This window comes from Magnolia sinica, chromosome 15, assembly GCF_029962835.1.
Source record: "Magnolia sinica isolate HGM2019 chromosome 15, MsV1, whole genome shotgun sequence".
NCBI lineage: Eukaryota > Viridiplantae > Streptophyta > Magnoliopsida > Magnoliales > Magnoliaceae > Magnolia > Magnolia sinica.
In genome coordinates, this window is record NC_080587.1 from 52,011,315 (window position 1) to 52,033,017 (window position 21,703).

Below are 21,703 nucleotides of genomic sequence, written 5' to 3' on the forward strand. Positions count from 1 at the left end.
TTTCACAATTCTCTTGTGATTGGTTGTAGGATTGATAAATCATGTTGTTTACCTTGTCTCCTAGGTATGGTTAGGTGACGGAATAACTTCCAAATCTTCACCATTCTCATCTATTGATGATTTTTTTTTTTTTTATATTTTTTCAAAAAAGAGGGCGCTTGCCTCCCCAATTCATTCATCAAGAACATGTACAACTATTTGGGTGGGCCCTTACAAAAAGGACTGGGACCATCTATTGATGATTAGATCTATGAGAAGTTCAGAGATCTGACAAATCTTTTCTTACCAACTAGATAAGATAGGACTTTGATTCCAGTTGTGTCCTTGAATCATGCAAGGTAGCTTCCCAATTGCTACAAGTGGATCCTCGGAAACCCTAGTTACCACCTTTGAATTCATTAGTTTTTAATCACTTTAATCACAATTACTCTTTCAATTATTCATATTTAGTTTTAATTCTTTATCTAGTTCTAGTTCTAGTTACTTTCAGAAGACACACAAGTTCAATTCATGTGGATTCAACCTCGGTCTCACCGAGATTATTACTACATTGCGACCCTATACTTGGGGTTGTGAGTAAGTTTTTGGGACCGTTGCCGGGGATTGACGGTTGTGTGTTTTTGAGTTTAGCTAGTTTTGGAATTAGTTTAAGATTAGGGTTTTTCTAGTTTCTATTTTTAGGATTAGGGTTTTCTGTTTTTAAAAACTCACTCTCTCTTTTTAGAAACTTTCTATTTTCTATTTTTAGGAATTTTCCTGATTTGTTTTAGAAACTAATTCATTTCCTTTTTTATAGGAGTCTAACATAGAACTTTCTAATTCAGTAACCTCTTTCTAATTTCTCTCTTTCTATTTCTAGATTAAGGTTTGTTCTCTAGGTTTGGAAACTTTCTAATTTTAGAATTTTGTTTTTAGGATTTTTCCTATAATTTTTTTTAAACTAACATTGTTTTTCTGTTGTGTAGGATCCTAACATAGAATTCTTTAATCCGGTAACTTCTTTCTAACTTCTTCCCTCTAACATAAAATCGAGTTTGGTCGCTGGACAAATTGAATTTTCATGTAATTCTTCGATATCATCGACCCGTATTCGATGTCATTGAATAGCGGTCGATGACATAGTGAAGTTCAGATTCTGTGAATTTCTGCACTTTGCACTTTCGACTTCCTTCTTTCTTCACTTGGTTTCCTTGAATCTCGGGGTCTTAAAATTTTCAATCTTGGTCTCCTAAGATCCATCCCTTGCCTTAGTGATTCTTGAGCATCAAATCCATGCTTTTAGCATTCTTTTCAATTCAAGCTCTCAAATTCACCTTGCAATACAAACATGTATAAAATATACTCATTAAGCATTCTCATGTTCATAAAACTAAGATATAAAGTGGGAGAAATATGCAATATTTGACACTCAACAGTTGCAACTGAAAGTTTTTATAACCGGTGACTCAGAACGTATAGTTTCTAAATAAAAGAAATCCATTTATGGGTCAAAATAGGCGTACGACAATGGTACCTTAAGTTTCATGAAGCGATTTCCTCGTATGGATTTCTAGAGAACACTGCTCGCAATTGTATTTATGTTTAGATTTTTTTACACACACACACCAGAGTGGATACTCAAACCCTTGACTTTTGTGGTTTTTTTTTTCAAGAAGGAATTTTATTAAACAAAGGGAGCTATACATTGGGAACATACATTTGAGCAGACTTAAGGCAGAGAAAACACATGGGCCCACCTATTATATACCCCGAAAACTGGAACTCAACTAGACTACAAGGGGACATTACTCTCTTTAAGGTCACTTAGCCCCATTCGATCAAGAAGGAGATTCACCCGGATAGAATGTGGTAGATTTGACACGAAAAGGAAAAGCCTATTTCCCTAAGTCTCAATACACAAATAAGTCAATTCGTCCGCTACAACATTAGCTTCCCTCAGAGTATGAACTATGCTTACCTTCTATGTTGAAACTCCTATAAGTCTACTATTAAGCCATGAATAGTAACATTAGGATGTTACACTATAATAAGATAGTTTTGTCTCAAAGGGTTGAGATGAAGGATCTTAGTGATGCCTCATTTGTCATCGACATTGAGATACGTTGTAACAGATTATGTGAATTACTTAGCTTGTCACATAGTGTCTATTTTGATAGGGTACTCAAAAGGTACAACATGTAAAAATGTGCTTTATGACAATCATCCATTGTAAAGGGTGATAAATTTGCCTAGTTATAATGTCACAAAAATGATATGGAAAGAAATCATACGAATGATTTTCTGTACGCGTCCGTAATAAGGAGCATCATGTATGCTCTTATCTGTCTCCAACCAGATATCACTTTTGCAGTTGGAATGTTAGGTAGGTATCTCTCTAATCTAGGGATGTGGCATTGAATAGCTGTAAAGAAGGTGTAACACTACCTAATGCATAGAAATGACTTCACACTCCCATATAGAAAGTCTAATCATTTGGAGTTGGTTGGATATTCCAACGCAGATTTTGCTAGCTACATTGATATTAAGAAGTCTACTTAGGGCGATATCTTTATTATGGTTAGTGAGGCTGCCTTAGAAAAGCGTGAAATAATCGACAACAACATCATCCACTATGAAAGATGAGTTCGTTGCCTATAGTGAAGCTTAAAATTAGGTGATATGATTACAACGCTTCTTCTCTGCTTTGTAGGTATTCAAGCACATCTTGAAACCTTTTAGAATCTTTTATAACAACTCAACTGCGGTTTCTTCTTAAGTAACACCAAGCATTCATCAAGGTCAAGGAATATTGACATCAAATATCCTATCATAATGAAAAGAGTTCAGAATCATCTAGTGTTTATAGAGGTCATCGACACTAAGCATATGACTGTGGATCCACTCACTAAAGGGCTATCTATTACATTATTTTAGGAGAATCCACTCACTAAAGGACTCCCTTTATATGAAAGCTTTTGCAAGGTGCAGTCCTAATGGATAACCGCATGCAGACAAGGGGAACTCAGCTGGCGTTGAAATGTTTTTTTTTTTTTTTTTTTTTTTGGCGTAGGCACGAAGTGGAGTCTCTGGATCATGTATTTGCTTTGGGAGAGTAGCCAATAAAGTTACGGATGGCTTAGCCTGATTGGTGAGTGATTCTTAGTTTAGTAGGGAAGTCCATGATTTTTCTAGCCTTCCACACTCTATCTGGCCCCCCTCTTCCTTAACCATGCAGGTCTGGGAAACCTTAAAAAGGGGAGAAGATTTTATGAATTTCTTAGCGTTGGGTGAGGGTTATATGATAGGTAGGCCTTAGTCTTTTTTGGTATTGTGGGCTCACCCAAATATGTTATTCCCTAGTGTATAACATCATTTCTATTAATAATATTATATTTTTTTATTTTTAAAAAAATGAGCATGTGACATTTAAAAAAGTTATCAATCTCGTAGATATATTCAGTTAGTGGAGTTTATATGATCTATTATGTACAAACATGTACATAGATCCCATTTATAAAGTTTTGATGATTATTTTATTAAAGTTTATTTCTTCTTCTTCTTCTTCTTCTTCTTCTTCTTAAGTATGCATAATTTTGTTTTGATTAAGTGGAACTGAAGTCTTATCTCGTAGGAGACATTTGAAAGTTCAAGGACCTATTGCAGATAGGCGCATATGATCACACAATGTATGCAATCCTCTTAAACTTGTGATCTTATATATCCATCTGAGGAAATTACAAGAGATTCGGGTGGGCCTCACAAAAAGGAGCGAAGGCCTCACCTATCCTATCAAATGAACACAAATACTTACAAAGAAGGGGAAGAAAACAACAACTAATTACATCGACCCAATCGAATTGCTCGTAATCCCACCTTATCTAGGAAGTAAGAGCCCTTAGCGAGTGGCGGAAGATCAGCTGCAAATTGGAACTTGGTCCAGCTCGGGGTACCACTGACAAGCTTGGCAAGGCCATCCGCCACACCATTTGCCTCCCTCGGTGAGAAGGAGATCCTGAGGAAGGCCCGCTTCTTGAGGCGGGATAATTTGGCCTACAAATAGCAATATGCGTAGCCAGGGGTTCCATCGCTGTTCAGAAGGTCCACCAGGCACCTAGAGTCACGTCAATGAATGAGAAGTCCTTCGAGATAGCTATGTCCAGCCCTTCGACAAGGGAGGTGGTTTCAACCATAAAATTAGTTCCTATTCCATAATACGAGGTAAATGCGATAATGAAATCCCCATTACTGTCTCTGCATATCCCATCTCCACCTGAATGGCCCGAGTTACCCCTGTCGAACCATCTACATTGATTTTAACCCAACCTGCATCTGGGCTGAACCATTTAACAACCTCCGATTTGCTGGAAAATCTGGGAATGCAGTCGATACCAACTTGTTGCAACATGTTTTGGCGACAGGAGTTGACTTTATGGGGGTTCGGGAGAGTAGGACCGATAATTTGCAACCAACAGGTGACCTAGCTGATAGTGTGGACCCCACAAACTTGTCTATTATCAAACCTCGAGCTATTCCTAGCAAGCCATATTTCCCAAATAATGAGGCAAGGAAGGAGACCGCGAAGAGAGAGGAACGTGTTTGAAGAACCAGCCATTCTCAACCAATGGAGAGCTCTAGTAGTCATGGATTGGATAGGCTGAATGAAGATGTTAAAGTGAGCAGCAAAATAGGACCAAACCTCCTTGGCAAGGCCCCCAAAAGCCATGCCCTTGATCTATGTCATTTAGTCTAGTGGTATTTATGACCGTGCTTCGTCTCACTTCATAAATATTAAATGTGCAATGATTACCACGATCTAATGTTAATAGTATTGATGAACCAAATCGTAGAAGCGTTGCGTGTATTATCCAACAAATACTTTAGCTAACCATTTAAATATGTTCTTTAAAATAAAAAGTATGTTTTAAAAAATATATATTTTTGAAATAAATCTTAGAAATTGATTAATGTGGCTCAAGTGGGAGAATGTAAGAGATAAGGTGGACCTAATTAATGAACGGTCTGAATGTACCTACGGATTGATATTGTGATTGGGCATACCGGTTGCTCCCACTAGAGTTGTCATTAGTCTTAAATTCATGTTGGGGTGGTGCACTTGGACTATGATATAAGAACAATGTTTTAAATGGATTTGGAATCCTAAAATTGTGTAGAGCCTTTGACGAGGAAAAGTTCCTATGGGTTATAAACTCCTCTTTTATATAACTATAAAAACATGGCTCAACCCCTAAACCTATATATATCTAAAGCTTTCTCTCTAGGAAAGTTGTTTCTATAAGGGTGTAAGGTGCTAAAGATCTTAATTATCATATTCAACAATAGATTTTCAATCATGCATGCCATCAATTCAGTCATTAGATTTCCATGTATGATGCATGGATCAGTCATTTTGGTGTTAAGATGTGGAGGCACATCTGGGGGCTGCTCGACCGGTCGAGTAGCCCACTTGACCAGTAGAGGACGGGCTCGACTCAAAGTCCAGTTGCTCGACCGGTCGTGACCCATGCTCGACTGGTCGAGGGTCCGCTCAACCAGTCGAGGTTACGCAGATTTGTTTCCGGATTTGATGCGGACTACGAATTTTTGAGTCGATTTTCGCAGATGTGCGAAATGGAAGTTGCCTAAACTATAAACAGATGTCTCTAGGGCTTTTCTAGGGTATGAAAAATAATTCTAAGGTGTGGGCAAAGGGTTTTCTCTGTACTTCCAAGGGAGTGGTTAGTATATTGCCTTGTAATCTTCGTTTTTCTTCATAGTGGAACTTTACATCCGTGGTTTTTTACCTTTGTTGGGGTTTTTCCACGTATATCTTGTCTTGTGGTTTGTTTGAAATGCTTTGATTCTTTTTCTAGTTTAAATTTTTTTCTGTTTATCATTTGTGGGTGAAATCGGAGATTAGATCTCGGTTCACTGTGTTGTTGGTGTGCTGCACAATAACTGGTATCAGAGCTATTGGTTTAGTTCTATTGGGAGCGATGACGGAAGAAGGGAAGACTAGAATTGAGAAGTTTGATGGTTCAAACTTTGCCTTCTGGAAGATGCAGATGGAGGATTATTTGTATCAGAAGGACCTCTATATTCCTTTAGGAGGAAAAAAGAAGAAACAAAAAAAGATGACAGATGATGAATGATTTTTATTAGATCGGAAGGCTTTAGGAACGATCCGACTCTCTTTGTTTAAGAGCGTCGCCTTCAATATATCCAAGATGAAAACTACAAAAGAATTAATGAAAAACCCTCAGCATCCAATAAGGTTCTTATGAAACAACTATTCAACATGAAGATGTCAGATGGTGGGAGTGTGGCTGAACATCTAAACAAGTTCAATACAGTCACGAGCCAGTTGGAATCTGTTGGCATTGTTTTCGAGGATGAGGTCAAGGCGTTATTGATCTTATCCAGTTTTCCAGACAGTTGGGATGGTTTGATGATTGCTGTGAGCAATTCTTCAGGGTCGACAAAGCTGAAATTTGATGATGTGGCTGGTCTAATTTTCTGCGAAGAATCTAGAAGAAATGCATCAGGAGTTTCAGGGGATTTAGAGAATGCTCTAAACGTTGAAGGAAAATAAAGATCGCTGAACAAAGGAGGCAATAAATACGGACATTCTAAGTCGAGGAAGAAGTCCAAGGGACCGAAAGACAAAGACAGGTGTTGGCATTGCGGGAAGAAGGGGTACATGAAATATGATTGCAGGGCACTTAAGAAACAAGAAGGAAACTCTCAAGGCGGGAAAGATTCGGTGAATCTATTTGAGGAGAGTGAGACAGATGCGTTGATCTTGTATCTTGATGCGATGAATGAGTCTTGGGTTATAGACTCGGGTGCTTCGTTTCATGCCACTTCATGTAAGGAAGTTCTGAGTAACTATGTATCAGGTGACTTCGGAAGAGTATACCTAGGTGATGATGAGCCGTGCAGTATCGTTGGAAAGGGAGACGTTCATGTAAATTAGAAAGATGAAACGACTTTAAAATTGAAGGATGTCAGACATGTACTGAGTTTGAAACGGAACTTGATTTTAGTGTGGTAGTTGGCTGATACCGGTTATGTGACGACATTCACCAGTGATTCCTGGAAGATCACAAAAGGTGCCTTGGTGATATCTTGAGGCAAGAAGGAAGGTACTTTGTGCGTGACTTCAGGATCGTATAGTTCACTCACAGTCGCATCAACTGGAGTAAATGGGTAGTCATGACATCAGAGGTTTGAACATATGAGTGAGAAGGGGATGAAAGTGTTATTGTCAAAAAGGAAGCTACTAGGGTTGAAGTCTCTTTACTTAGAATTTTGCGAGGACTGCGTGTATGGCAAGCAGAAGAGGGTAAGTTTCAAGAAGACAAGACGTGCTCCAAAGATACATCTATTGGAGCTTGTACACAATGATGTGTGGGGATCGACACAGATATCATCTCTTAGTGGTTCACATTATTTTTTTTCCTTTATTAATAATGCTAGTAGAAAATTGTGGATTTATTTCTTAAAGCACAAATATGATGTGTTTGATATATTTAAGAAGTGGAAAATAATGGTAGAAATTGAGATAGGTAAAAAAGTAAAATGTCTCAGATCTGATAATAGGGGAGAATAATGTGATAAGAGATTTGAGGAGTATTGTGCAGCAAATGGAATTAAATATCAGAAAATGATTCTGGAGACACTGCAATAGAATGGTGTGGTTGAGCACATTAACAGGACCATCCTTGAGCGCGCCAGGAGCATGAGGTTACATGTAGGGTTGCCCAAGACCTTTTGGGCAAATGCTGTGAATACTACTGCATATCTCATAAATAGAAGTCCCTCAGCACCATTGGATGGTGAGCTACCAGAAGAAATGTGGATTGAAAAAGAAGTGAACCTTGCACATCTCAGAGTGTTCGGTTGCACTTCATATATTCACATTGATGTAGAGCACAGAACAAGCTAGATGCGAAGTCTAGGAGGTGCACATTTATAGGCTACGGGCAGCATGATTTTGGCTACAGGTTTTAGGATGCAAAAAACAGAAAAATCATCAGAAGCAAGGACATAGTCTTCAATGAAAAAGTGATACATAAGGACAGTGTACAGGAAAATAAGGTCGAGGAGAAAGAATTCGTAGAGTTGGAAGAGTTACCGGACACGAGCATTACAGCGCCACAGGATGATTATTCATAGGAGCATTATGAGGCAGAGCCGCATACACCAGTTGTGAGGAGGTCTACTCGGGAGAGGAGACTCACGGTCGGATACTCACCCTCCTTACATTATCTACTGCTGACAGATAATGGTGAACCAGAGTGTTTTGAAGAGGCATTACAGTCGGATACATGGTTAAAGTGATAGCATGCCATGGATGATGAGATGGACTCTCTTGAGTCTAATCGTACATGGGAGCTAGTCACTCTACCCAAGGGTAAGAAAGCTCTTCGTAACAAGTGGATTTACAGACTGAAGGAGGAGTACGATGGTTCGAAATGGTACAAGGCCAGATTGGTTGTGAAAGGGTTTCAACAAAAGGTAGGTATCGATTTCACTGAAATATTTTCACCTATGGTGAAAATGTCTTCAATTCGCATGATCTTGAGTATAGTGGCTATAGAGGAGTTACATTTAGAGCAGTTAGATGTTAAGATAGCCTTTCTTCATGGGACCTTGAAGAAGAGATATATATGTATCAGCCAACAGGATACGTGGCACCAGGAAAGGAGAACAAAGTGTGCAGACTGAAGAAGAGTTTATATGGCCTGAAGTAGGCTCCGAGGCAGTGGTATAAGAAGTTCGACAGTTTCATGTCGGGAAACGGTTTTAGGAGATGTCATGCAGACCACTGTTGTTATTTAAAGAAGTTTGATACGTCGTACATCATCCTTCTTCTATACGTTGATGATATACTTGTGACTGGTTTAAGTATGAAGGACATCTCAGATCTCAAAAGACAACTGTCTAGAGAATTTGCCATGAAGGATTTAGGAGCGGCAAAATAAATTATAGGCATGAAGATAAAGCGTGAAAGGAAAAATAAGAAATTAGTTTTGTCACAGGCAGAGTACATAGCCAAGGTACTTGATCGATTCAATATGGGAGGTGCTAAGCCGGTTAACACTCCATTAACCAACCACTTCAAGCTATCTAAGGAGCAATGTGCAAAGACGCAGGAGGAACGAGACTACATGGCTAAAGTCCCATATGTGTCAGTTATTGGGAGTCTCATGTATGCTATAGTGAGCACAAGGCCAAACATTACTCAAGCAGTGGGAGTTGTTAGCAGGTTCATGAACAACCTCGGGAAGGAACATTAAGAAGCTATAAAGTGGTCCTCAGATACCTGGTAGGTACTAAGGATGTAGGGCTGTGTTATGGAGGATCAGAAATCAAGCTACAAGGCTACATGGATTCAGATTTGGCAAGAAATATCGACAGCAGAAGAAGCACTACAGGTTATGTTTTTTCTCTGGGTAGTGCTGCAGTCAGTTGGGTCTCTCAATTACAGAAGATAGTATCTATTAGTACGACGAAAGCAGAATATGTTGCGGCTACAGAAGCATGTAAGGAGATGGTGTGAATGCAAGGTTTCATGGAAGAGTTGGGTAAAAAGCAAGCAGATTGTAAGCTGTACAGTGACAGTCAGAGTGCAATACACTTGGCTAAGAATTTAATCTTTGATTCAAGGACCAAGCATATTGACATCAGATATCACTTCATACGTTCGTTACTGGCAGATGGATCGATTACTCTGGGGAAGATTCATACAAGTGAGAATCCTCTGGATATGCTGAGCAGGGCGGTCACATGAGAGAAGCTGAAGCTATGCTCAGCTTTGATTGGTCTTCAGGCTTGAAGATGAGGTGGTGCACTTCGGATGTAGAAGACGAAGGTTTACGTTGATGTGTCTCCAAGTGGGAGATTGTTGAGATGTGGAGCCACATCTGTGGGCCGCTCACCGGTCAAGTGGCCCACTCGACCAGTCGAGGATTGGCTCGACTCAAAGTCCAGCGAGCATCAGGTTTTGGGTTCCGAGGTGCTCGACCGGTCGTAGCCCATTCTCGACCGGTCGAGGGTCCGCTTGACCGTTCGAGCAGCTTGCTCAACCAATCGAGGTTACGCAGATTCGTTTACGGAGTTGATGCGGACTGCGGATTTTTGAGTCGGTTTTCGTAGAGGTGTGAAAGGTAAGTTATCTAAATTATAAATAGGTGTCCCTAGGGCTTTTCTAGGGTATGGGAAATAATTCTAAGGTGTGGGCAAAGGGTTTTCTATATACTTCCAAGGGAGAGGTTAGTATATTGGCTTGTAATATTTATTTTTCTTCATAGTGGAAGTTTGCATCCGTGGTTTTTTACCTAAATTATAAATAGGTGTCCTTAGGGCTTTTATATATTACCTATGTTGGGGTTTTTCTACGTATATCTTGTCTTGTGGTTTGTTTGGAATGCTTTGATTCTTTTCCTAGTTTATATTTCTTTCTGTTTATCGTTTGTGGGTGAAACCGGAGATTGGATCTCCAAGTGGGAGATTGTTGAGATGTGGAGCCACATCTGTGGGCCGCTTGATCAATCTCGACCGGTCGAGTGGCCCACTCGACCAGTCGAGGACTGCCTCGACTCAAAGTCCTGCGAGCATCAGGTTTTGGGTTCCGAGGTGCTCGACCGATCGTGGCCCATTCTCGACCGGTCGAGGGTCCGCCCGACCGTTCGAGCAGCCTACTCAACCAGTCGAGGTTACGCAGATTTATTTCCGGAGTTGATGCAGACTGTGGATTTTTGAGTCGGTTTTCGTAGAGGTGTGAAAGGAAAGCTATCTAAATTATAAATAGGTGTCCCTAGGGCTTTTCTAGGGTATGGGAAATAATTCTAAGGTGTGGGCAAAGGGTTTTCTATATACTTCCAAGGGAGAGGTTAGTATATTGGCTTGTAATATTTATTTTTCTTCATAGTGAAAGTTTGCATCCGTGGTTTTTTACCTAAATTATAAATAGGTGTCCCTAGGGCTTTTCTATATTACCTGTGTTGGGATTTTTCCACGTATATCTTGTCTTGTGGTTTGTTTGGAATACTTTGATTCTTTTCCTAGTTTATATTTCTTTCTGTTTATCGTTTGTGGGTGAAACTAGAGATTAGATCTCTAAGTGAGAGATTGTTGAGATGTGGAGCCACATCTGTGGGCCGCTCGACCAGTCGAGTGCCCTGCTCGACCGGTCGAGCGGCCCACTCGACCAGTCGAGGACTGGCTCGACTCAAAGTCCAGCGAGCATCAGGTTTTGGGTTTCGAAGTGCTTGACCGGTCGTGGCCCATTCTCGACCGGTCGAGGGTCCGCCCGACCGTTCGAGCAGCCTGCTCAACCAGTCGAGGTTACGCAGATTTGTTTCCAGAGTTGATGCGGACTGCGGATTTTGAGTCGATTTTCGTAGAGGTGTGAAAGGAAAGTTATCTAAATTATAAATAGGTGTCCCTAGGGCTTTTCTAGGGTATGAGAAATAATTCTAAGGTGTGGGCAAAGGGTTTTCTATGTACTTCCAAGGGAGAGGTTAGTAAATTGGCTTGTAATCTTTATTTTTCTTCATAGTGGAAGTTTGCATCCGTGGTTTTTTACCTAAATTATAAATAGGTGTCCCTAGGGCTTTTCTATACTACCTATGTTGGGGTTTTTCCACGTATATTTTATCTTGTGGTTTGTTTGGAATGCTCTGATTCTTTCCTAGTTTATATTTCTTTCTGTTTATCATTTATGGGTGAAACCGAAGATTGGATCTCAGTTCACTGCGTTGCTGCACAACATTTGGGATTTTAGGGTGTCATCCCACAACCAGAATTACAGTCTCACTTCTTCATGGATGGGAGCCTAGCTGAGAGAGTCTGGAACCAGTTCGCTGATATTTTGGGATTTCCCTGTTCCGCCATCTCACGGTTCACGACCAACTTAACTGGTGGTGGCTGAGTCCTATTTGTCGTAGCAATACTTCTATTCTCATCCGTTTAGCTCTTACTTTCATTTTTTGGGAAATTTGGAGGGACAGGAATGAGGCAAGATTTAATGAGCGAGTTATCACAGTTCCATGAGTTTTTAGTAGAGCTAAATGGTGGATGATGTCTTTGTTCCTTCGCAATCAGAATAGTCCCCTTCATTTGTCGGCCGTCCCTTCAAATCCTTCGTCCTTTCTTCAAGCTCGTATGCTTCGCCCCGCTTCGGAATTTGATATTGTTAGATGGATAACGCCCAAAGAAGGCTGGTTTAAGCTAAATATTGATGGGTCTGTGCTTTTGAACCTAGGTCCAGCCAGTGGTGGGGGCATATGTTGGGATAGCTATGGCCATTTGATTTCACTTTTGTCAACAGTTATGGGAATGCTTCTAATAGTAGGGCTGAGCTGTGGGCCGTATACGAATAGATGGTATTTTGCGTCACTCTCGAGTTAAATAGAGTGCTCATTGAATCTGATTCTAAGTGGGTGGTGGAGTGCATTATTAGGAAGTCCTCTAGTGCTTGGAAATGGAAATATTGGTTGTTTAGAATTAAGAGGCTATGTAATAGGGGTACTTTTTGGATCTCCCAAATCCCAAGAAAAGCTAATGGCCTGGCAGATGGTTTGGCTAAGCAGGGTAGTATGTTGCAAGCTAACTAGTTCTTTCGGGAGGTGACCAGTCTCCCCATGCTGGTCAAGGGTCGTCTTCTTTTGGATAAAGTAGGGTTGGGCTCTATTAGAGAGCTTAGGAGTAACACCTCTATATAGGATTTGTTCTGGTAGCCGCCCGAATAAGCTAGTTCTATATATTTGCCGTATCAATGAAAGGAGGTTTTTCATGCCAAAAATAAATTTAAAATAAAATAAAATAGATCAATCATTTTCAATTCCGCAAATAAAGTTTACACATGATAGGCATGGTCAATTCTTTTTGTGTAGCACTTGCCCAAATCCTTTTAAAAGAAAAGATAAAAGAAGGTAAAGGAGGTCGTTGCATGTTTTTGTAGTGTTGGTGTAGACCGTGTGGTTGGGATATCTAATAGGCAAAGCCTGGTCCCTTTTGTGGCGCCCACCTAAAAGTTGTATATGTTTATTTAAGCATTAAAGTTTTAGTTGTACTCCAGCCTTCTTTCTTTTTTTTTCTTTTTTTAATGGTAATGACCATTTCTAAGGGATCTTTTATGCGCAAGTGAAGTCTCAATCATGAGAAGACTACAAAGATTCAAGGTTTCTAAGGGTTGTTTCCTAGGAAGAAAGCCTAATGGCCCCCAGACCCACTCTATCCAGAAAAAGAAGCCCTCTGACTTGAGAGGGGATCTCAGATATTTGACGGATTAGGGAGGAGGCCTGAAACTCATTACCAATCCGGGCCATCCCATCAGTTGGTGCATTCCCTTCCTTAAGAATATGCTTAAAACTCACATACCCTCTATTTTTTAGCCTCTCAATCCTTGACATCCAATACTGCCATTTCCAACTTAGCAAGGATGAACCTTTCATAAATGCCACCACTAGCTTGGAGTCAGATTCCACTACAATTACGAAGAAGCCCAACTTCAAACAAAGGAATAGACCATCATGAACGGCACAAAGCTCCGCCCTGGTATTGGAGCCCTCCCCATAGCCCTCTGAGAATGCGAAAAGGAGTTCCCCCTTGTCGCCTCTACAAACTCCCCCTCCTCCAAATGCAAGATTCAAGGTTATCTTGCATTTGGATGTTAGGAAAGGATAAAAAGAGTTTACATGCACAAAATGGTCTATAGTCCTTTTGTCCCTCTTCCTCCTTTTGATGCACAACAGTACGTCATCTTTTGAATGATTGAATTAGTGGGCTCACTTTTGTGAGCCACTTAATGATTTTTATTTTTTAAAGGATAACACTTTTCATTGATCAAAGATAATTACAATTGAGATTCGGGCAGGCCTACGAACAAAAAGAGACAAGGACCCACCTATCATAAAAAAAGAAGATGATCTCACTCTCACGTTACCCAATCCCACTTTGTAAAAAAAAAAGGCCTTTGGGGATGCGAGGAAGATTTGCCTGAGAGTTGAGAAATAAACTCAATTGGGAGCCACTACCGAGCTTCACGAGGCTATCAGCAACCGCGATCACCACCCTAAGGGTGTGGGAAATGGAAACATCCAAAACACCCCTGAGGTTCTGGATTCTGGACCGCCAGTAAGCCATCGACCACGAAGCCTTTGAGATGTTTGAGAGAAAGGTTACCACCTCAACTTTTGGAAAGCCCAACGTGGCACACAAGGAGAGGCCCTCCCAGATGGCCTTAATCTCTGCTCTCGAGTTGGAACCAAGACCATAGCCTTAATAGAAAGCAAAAAGGAGGTCCCCCTACCCCGGGACCTAGGTTACCAAGCGACAACCCGTCTACGTTTATCTTGATCCACCCTCTCTTCGGTCTCGCCCACTTCACAACTTGAACTCTCCTTTGGTACAAAAGAGTCCCATCGACTCCCAGATCAGCCAGAGCAGAAGCTGATATGCAATTCAGCGTTCTAGGGAGAGGAAGCGAAGGACCTATCAAGAAGATCCAGCGGTGGATCGCAACAATCACCTTAGCGCCAATGGGAGAGGAGTTGTCGAAGTGGGCTGCATTTCTCACTTTCCATAATTCCCAGAAAATTAAAATAGGGACGAGGCCCCTTAGGAGATTGAACCGAACTAGGTTGGCAGTGGTACACCACCATCTGGTTGCTCTGGCTGTAGCTGAGCTGACAGAAAATGGCTGGATATTGAACATCGATTGAAAATGGTCCCACACTTCCGAAGCTAACCCACCAGAGGAGAAGACGTGGTCAATAGTTTTGATATGGGACTGAGATGTGGGCCCACAACAGACACATTTAGAGGCCATAGGAATACCTCTCGACTGAATATTGGAGTCAACCGGAACTGCCTTGAGAAAGATCTTCCAAGAGAGAGGAGTGAGAGTTTGGGAGGGAGCTTAGAGTGCCAAACCCAAACAGCCCATGCTTTTTTAATATTTGCTGAGTGGATCATCTGCCACGCCGATTTGACTGAGAATTCAACCAAGGAAGAGAGGGCCCAAAATTTTCTTTCGTCAATTGAAGAGGTGCACGTGCCCTCATCATCGATATGTTCAAGGACCACTTATGGGAGGAGCCGACAAACAGAAACAGAATCCCGCCAACCCAATGGGTTGATAAAATCTTTGACCAACTGGGGTGTAGGAGGGGGCTGCAAACTCCAAATCCGCGAGAGGGCCGATCCCAGACCAGTCATGGAGCCAGAAGTTGAGGTCACCCCGGCCTAAAATTCATTTGGTAGCTGCATTGATAGCTGGGATGTGTTTACATATATGCCTTCACTTAATGATTTGGTTAGCCTATTCTTGGAGCAAAAGCTGCATGGGCCAGCCAATTGATGTCAAATCTTTCACATGTGCACCAACATGGCATGGGCGATGCCATTTACCCCTTCAAGCTCTCTTGCGTGAGTACCCATACATAACCTAGCATTTCTTTCTCACGTCTCAAAAGCAATCTCATCAATTAATGTAAAGATTTCTCCCTCCAAGCATGATAAACTGAAACTCTTTAACAGCGGTTATGTTTGCTTGTGTAAACTCTTTTCATGAGTGAGTCTCACATCCACACGGCCCTAACAGTTGGCTTGTACTTTCCATCTCAGGACTTTCTTCACCAATGGTTAAAATTTAAAAACCTGTGGATGAACCTCACCATGCATCACCCTTCAACACTACCCACTATGCTGAACCCATGGGTTCACAAAAGCATACCACCTAATCGCTGGCTAGCCTTTTTCTTTGGCCTATGCAACAACGCAAAGGTCCGGTTGATGAATGCAACGGCCCGCTAGATGAATGTCTGAAATATTGCTCACGTGTACATTGTTCTCATGGGCACCATGATTCAACTCTTTTTTCTTTCCTCAGGTGAATACTTCTTTCCATGCCCCTGTCTTTCCTCCTCAATTCAAACATAAATTATCATTCCCTTGATCTTTCCCATCACCAAAACAAATAATAACAAAATCTCTAGAGATTCTCTTCAGAAAAAAGCTTTCTTTCTATACTCATTCATGCTTCTTGCATCCAAATGACAGTTTAATGCTTTTCACCATCTTCAATTAAAGCATTGTTTGGATAATTATGTGTATGGGGATAGTTTGAAACCATCTTCTAATGCTATTGCCTTTTTGCTCAGAGAATTGAATTCGTTTGTGACTTCCATAGAGAAGATGGATTATTGAATCTCCAGACTTTTTGGCGGACTTATCTTCTGCTTGGAAGTCCATCAGAGGAAAATGACCATTCATAATGAGATTATCCAATACCTCTTCTTTTCCCTCTTCCTTGAGAAATTTGGTTGGAAAAAATTCATTCTTTGCTTGAGCATGCTAAGTTCAACATCACTGATTTTGACAAGTTTTTAGTTTTATGACCCCCAACGAGATGCTTTTTCATTGCACTATTCAGTTACAAAACGATGAGGCCCCATTTGATAGTTACAGAAGGATATATGTTAAGTCTTGATGATAAGACATCCATTGATAAACAGAATATAAAGTTGAAACCTCTTTTATTGACAGTGTCAAAGAGAGGATCACAGCTGGTATTCGCAAGAACTACAAATTTTAAGGAAGAAATGTCTACTAATGTATAATAAGAAAGCCCTAGCTCCTGGCCATGGATTTTTTTTTTTTTATTTCTCTCTCTCTCTCTCTCTCTCTCTCTCTCTCTCTCTCTCTCTTTCTTTAAAAAAAAAGCTTAGCAAACTATGTTTGCTTTAAGAGTGGAGTTAAAACTTGTGTTGTGTGTCTTCGAAGTATTATGTGTGGAACCCTATTAGGTTATTTGCAACCCACTCGGTTATCTCTCTCTCTCTCTCTCTCTCTCTCTCTCTCTCTCTCTCTCTCCCCTGAGCACGACATCTGTAACTTTGTTGAGTTTTGGGAAATTTACAGCTTTAAGACAGGCACCACTTAGTTATATTATCTAAATTTATTAGGAAAGTGTCTAAAAGCGAGAGTTTGAAGAGGGGAAAATTGAGTGAATATTTGGAATGAAAGTTCTCTCCATTATGTATGCGAGGATTTAAAATTTTCTTATTGTGCAGTTTTCCAATTACATAGTTTCTTGCCTTCAAAACTTCCTGTGTATATTTTCTTTTTCAAATCCTACACTACATTCATCAGATGGCCCAAATTAACCAAAAATTTGCATTGATTATTCATTGGAAGAACAATTATTGAAAAATTCCCATTGCTCCAATATATTTATTAGACCAAAACCCATATTGCATTTCATACTATAAAATATGAAATCACCAGGCAATCCATGCACTCGAAAATATAAGACCATGAAAATAAAAAACAAACCTTGGAGGTATAGGAGCTTTGAAACAATAGAAGAAAATAATAGTTACACACAGCTTTGCAAATTTCCAATATATACCCCAATCCAGTGATGTAGAGAGAATCCATTTTGTAATTCTATTATAAGAAATAAAATTTTCATCTACCAACGAAAATAATGTTCTTTTTGAGAATGATCTGAAAGTCCTTGTCGATTTCTTGTTGAGAGGAAGCTTCCCCATGGAGTATGTGGTACCCCTTTTTGGTGTAGATCGAGAAGTGTTGTCATGGTTGCATTTCAAACTGTTGCATATATTCCACGCGAACAATAGCTGGTAGTTTGGCAAGGATGGGAAAGTGGAGGGGAAGGTAATACAATTTTCTTGGCCATGAATGACATCCATTCTCAGGTGAAAGGTAATAGAGAACATGGCCCATAGCAGTCTCCAAGTTTGAGGTATTTCTTGTATCAAGCTTCTATGGTTGGGTGCACAGTCATGGATGAGTTGGGCATTGGCTACATTTGAGCAGATAACCTTATCCTCATGGTTTTAGACATGGTGATTTGGGTGAGTATTTTTTTTTTTTTTTTTGTACAGCATCTTGGTGGTATACCTATGCAGGGATTTTGCGAGGTCAGTTCAAGGGATCAGGCTCCCTCTCCCCCGATTGATGCACATTTTTCCTTATCATCAATGAATTACAGGTGGTGTGCTCTTCCTTATATTCTATGATGAACATACAAGAAAATACGCTTTGGGTTTGTCCTATATCCTTGGCTTTCATCTCATGAGGTAGCGTTCTCCAAGTCTGAGGCATTTCTTGTATCAAGCTTCTATGGTCCTTAGGGTACAACTAGAAAAGTACAATCTATAAATCTAGCATGTAGCTCTGAAGTCTTTTACAGGTTTTTTCTGGGAGAATAGCCTCTCATCATATTGCAGCAATGCAATTGAATTTATTAGGAGGTCCATTAATTTTGAAAGAGGCTAATCCAGCCCTTGATTGGACCATCTCTCTTTGATGTACCAGTCTTTTTCCCCCCTCCTTTCTAGATTAGATGATAAAACACAAATTATCCACAAAACCATACACAAACATACGTCCACAGAAACATGGATAAGAATCATTACCACAGAAATGGAAACTTTAATCCCCCTTAGATCATATTCTTGATATTTCTTCAAGATATCCAATTTTCAGGCATTACACAAACAAACATCCAAAGACACATGGATATTAATCAATCCCACAACAATAGAAACTTTAATACCCCTTAGATCATATTCCTGATACTTCGCCTTCAAGAGGTCTGATTTTCAGTCATATTTAACTAACACCCAGGAAGTAGAGTAAATCTTCACACCTAGCTAGCCGTGAACTATCATATACATTCCTGTTTGGTTGTTGAGGAATCTGTTCCCTGGTTTTTATGTTTCCTAGGGAATTTTAGAGTTGGCCTGGTTTTTTTTTTTTTTTTTTTTTTCTGGGGTATCATTTAATTTTGGTGGTTGATGTACCAGGTTTTATGGGGAAACTTGGAAAAAGCATAAAATTCTATTAAATTGTCTAGGTTTTTTTTATTCCCCAGCTAAAAGTTGGGGCAAGTTTTTTGAGGAAAAAATAGGGAATGAAATTCTTGATGATTGTAAAGATCAAAAACAAAAATTGTGAATCAAACTTTCTTGTTTCTTTCTTTTTTTTTTCTTTTTTTTTTTTTCTTTTTTTTTTTTTAATTTTTTTTTTTTTTTTAAAGTACGAAATTAGTAGCCAAAAAATATAAAATCAAACATCCTATGTAAAAGAAACTTGCTAGGAATACATGGATAAGGTCCAAGCCGTAGTAAACAAGACTTCTTTCTTCTCCTATAAAGACAAGTCTCTGAGATTTCTTTTTTTATTTTTATTTTTTTTAAGTTCAAGTTACAAAGATTTGGGAAGGTCAAAGCTATATTATCCAAAGGCCTTTTCTATGTAAAACTACAGACGAAGTATTTGTGTGAACCTACATAAGATCTACATACTAAATAATCAGCATGAATCTACCAGAATGAACTGCCAAAAAAAAAAAAAAAAGCTTTTGTAGAATATCATGTTATACATCACACTAACTGCTAAACTTCTGGAATATATGAAGAGAAAATGCCACTTTTTCCATGGTCTCTCTCTCTCTCCATGGAGGGATCAACAGACATTATTTCGAACAAACACAAAGAAACTGAAGAAATTTACATAAATTGCACCCAGAAAGAGCATATAGAAGATACTGTTCATATGATCATACATCTAATATAGTGAAAGATGGAAAATAGTGAACAGGTGCTAGCACAAACTCTGATTGTTTTAGGTCTCCCAGGACTTGGTGCAGAATTGCAAATCGGTGAATTGGGACTGCAACGGGCCATCAGATGCCAATTTGAAGACAGTAGTAGTAATTCGATCATGTGCATCACCTGTTGATGAATGGATGTTGGGTGCCACACAGTAGCTTGAATGCATTCTTGCACCATCCATGTACCAATTCTCTGAAAAGTAGTTGATGTCGTTGTTCTGAAAGGAGACTAGATGTTCATCAGAATTTACCCCTTGCATAATGTGATGGTGGTAATCGAAGATTGAATGGCCCACCTCACTGGCGACTGGAATGGACTCACCAAGCATTTCATTGATTGTCGCCTGATGATCCAAAGATTGGGAAGCGGGTTCTTTGAATTCTGCCACCGATCGCAAAGAAGACTTATTATCAGGGCTGTGAGAATGGGGTTCCTCCATGCTTTTGACAAGACCCAATGATTTCGATTGGTTCAGGTATGTGGGGTCCATTCCGGTACCTTGCTTTGATCTCCCAAGGCTTCGACGACTCATCTTTTCCTTTGTTCTCTCCCTTGCCTTGGCTCTGGCCATCGCCCTTGATTCCTTAGCAAGGGGATGGAATGCAGCCTTCCGCAGCTGCCGAATCCTCTTCACCTTGGTAGTGAACTTATCGCCGTTCTCCACAAGGGCCACATTTTCAATGGTCTCATCAACTCCAGATATAACTTCACACTCCGACATAGAGGAGGTGCTCTTGGTCTCACCACCTCCGCCGCTGCTGCAACCATTGGTTTGAGATATGCCATGGGCAAGCTCCTTGATTGCAGCCTTCGACTTGGTCAGCAACCACCCGACAGTCTTGCTGGCCTTATCGAAGCCGAGCATGTCTTGGAGATTGAAGAACTTGCGAGCAATCTCAAGGGACAGCCGCATCCGGCGGTCCCTAGGGCCTTGGAGGGTCAAGATCTTGCTGTGGCGATCTTTCTTTGAGATGCGCTTTCGGGCCATGCCGGCCAAGGAAGAGGTCTTGTTAGTAGGAAAGAAGTTGTGGGTAGGGCTGAAAATTGGCATATCTTTGGGTGTGAGATTAGTGGAAGTTGTGGTAGGAGGCTGAGGTATGAGAAGGGGTGTATTATCAGGAGAGGGTGGGAAGAGATGGCGATGGGGAGTGAGAAGGTGGTGGTCGTAAGGGAGAAAGGAGTCGCCATGGTCAATGGTAGGAGAGAGTCTGACATCATCATACAGGAACTGGTGCTCGGTGTATGCGTGCATAAGGCTGGTGGGGGTGTTGGATGGGAACATCTATGGAGTGTCGCTGCAACGCGTAGCTCTCTCTCTCTCTCTCTCTCTCTCTCTCTCTCTCTCTCTATCTATCTCTATCTCAAGCTATTCTATGTATGTAACCAAGTTTACGTTGGGAGAGATTGTTGAATGGGCAGGTCGTGGCAAGAACTATGGCCATAAAAGGGGTAGTACCTTGCCTCGAAAGAGCTCCACTCGTTCCATCTCTTTCGGTGCAAAGGACATGATGAAGAGAGGAGGAGAGAGAGAGAGAGAGAGGTGCAAGGTATGGAGATTGGTAGCTGGTATATATTAGCGACAAGGAGTTCTTATCCTTTTCTTGTCACTTGCTTTTTAGGACAAGTAAGCTGTTGGGGTTAGGGAGAGGGAGAGAGTTCACTTTTTTCCTCTTACTTTTTAGGAAAAAGGTAGCTGTTGCGAGAGAGTGAAGGAAGCTACTGTGAGAGAGAGAGAGAGAGAGAGAGAGAGAGAGAGCCGTTGTGCTGGACGGTGAATGAGAATGCAAAAGGTTTGCAGTTGGAATTAGATGCTGTACTGGAGAGAGAGAAAGCAGGTTGTTTTCTGGTGATTTGTTGATATTTATGTGTGGGTGTGTGCGTTTGTTCACCTCCGTGTTAAGTACGAGAGAGGAATCTGTGGCGGTTTCGAGATATAAGGTGTGTCGATAGCCGGAGAGTGTCCATGTATATAAGAATCTGTCCTCCCGCAATGTTGTGTATACGGCACACCGTGTGTGCGCGAGAGTGAGAGAGAGCTCAGTAGCGTATGAGTGGCATTAGAAAGAGATGAT

The 21,703-nt window shown here is 40.6% G+C and overlaps 1 protein-coding gene and 1 long non-coding RNA gene across 2 annotated transcripts in view; one reads left to right on the top strand and one right to left on the bottom strand.

Moving 5' to 3' along the window:
• LOC131227255 (uncharacterized) overlaps window positions 1-18,114 on the top strand; it is an 86,687-nt gene extending 68,573 nt beyond the window's left edge. The window contains exon 3 of the long non-coding RNA XR_009162140.1: window positions 17,528-18,114. This is a non-coding gene — a long non-coding RNA (uncharacterized LOC131227255). The remainder of the gene's footprint in view (window positions 1-17,527) is intronic.
• Window positions 18,115-19,358: 1,244 nt separating this feature from the next.
• LOC131227256 (transcription factor TB1-like) lies at window positions 19,359-21,431 on the bottom strand. Its single transcript, XM_058223000.1, has one exon. The coding sequence runs from the start codon at window positions 20,911-20,913 to the stop codon at window positions 19,642-19,644; it is 1,272 nt and encodes a 423-aa protein (XP_058078983.1). The 5' UTR covers window positions 20,914-21,431; the 3' UTR covers window positions 19,359-19,641.
• Window positions 21,432-21,703: the final 272 nt, after the last annotated feature.

What these genes read in the sequence shown, in the direction of transcription:
- LOC131227256 (XM_058223000.1), bottom strand. Translation starts at nt 20,913, where the DNA reads ATGTTCCCATCCAACACCCCCACCAGCCTTATGCACGCATACACCGAG.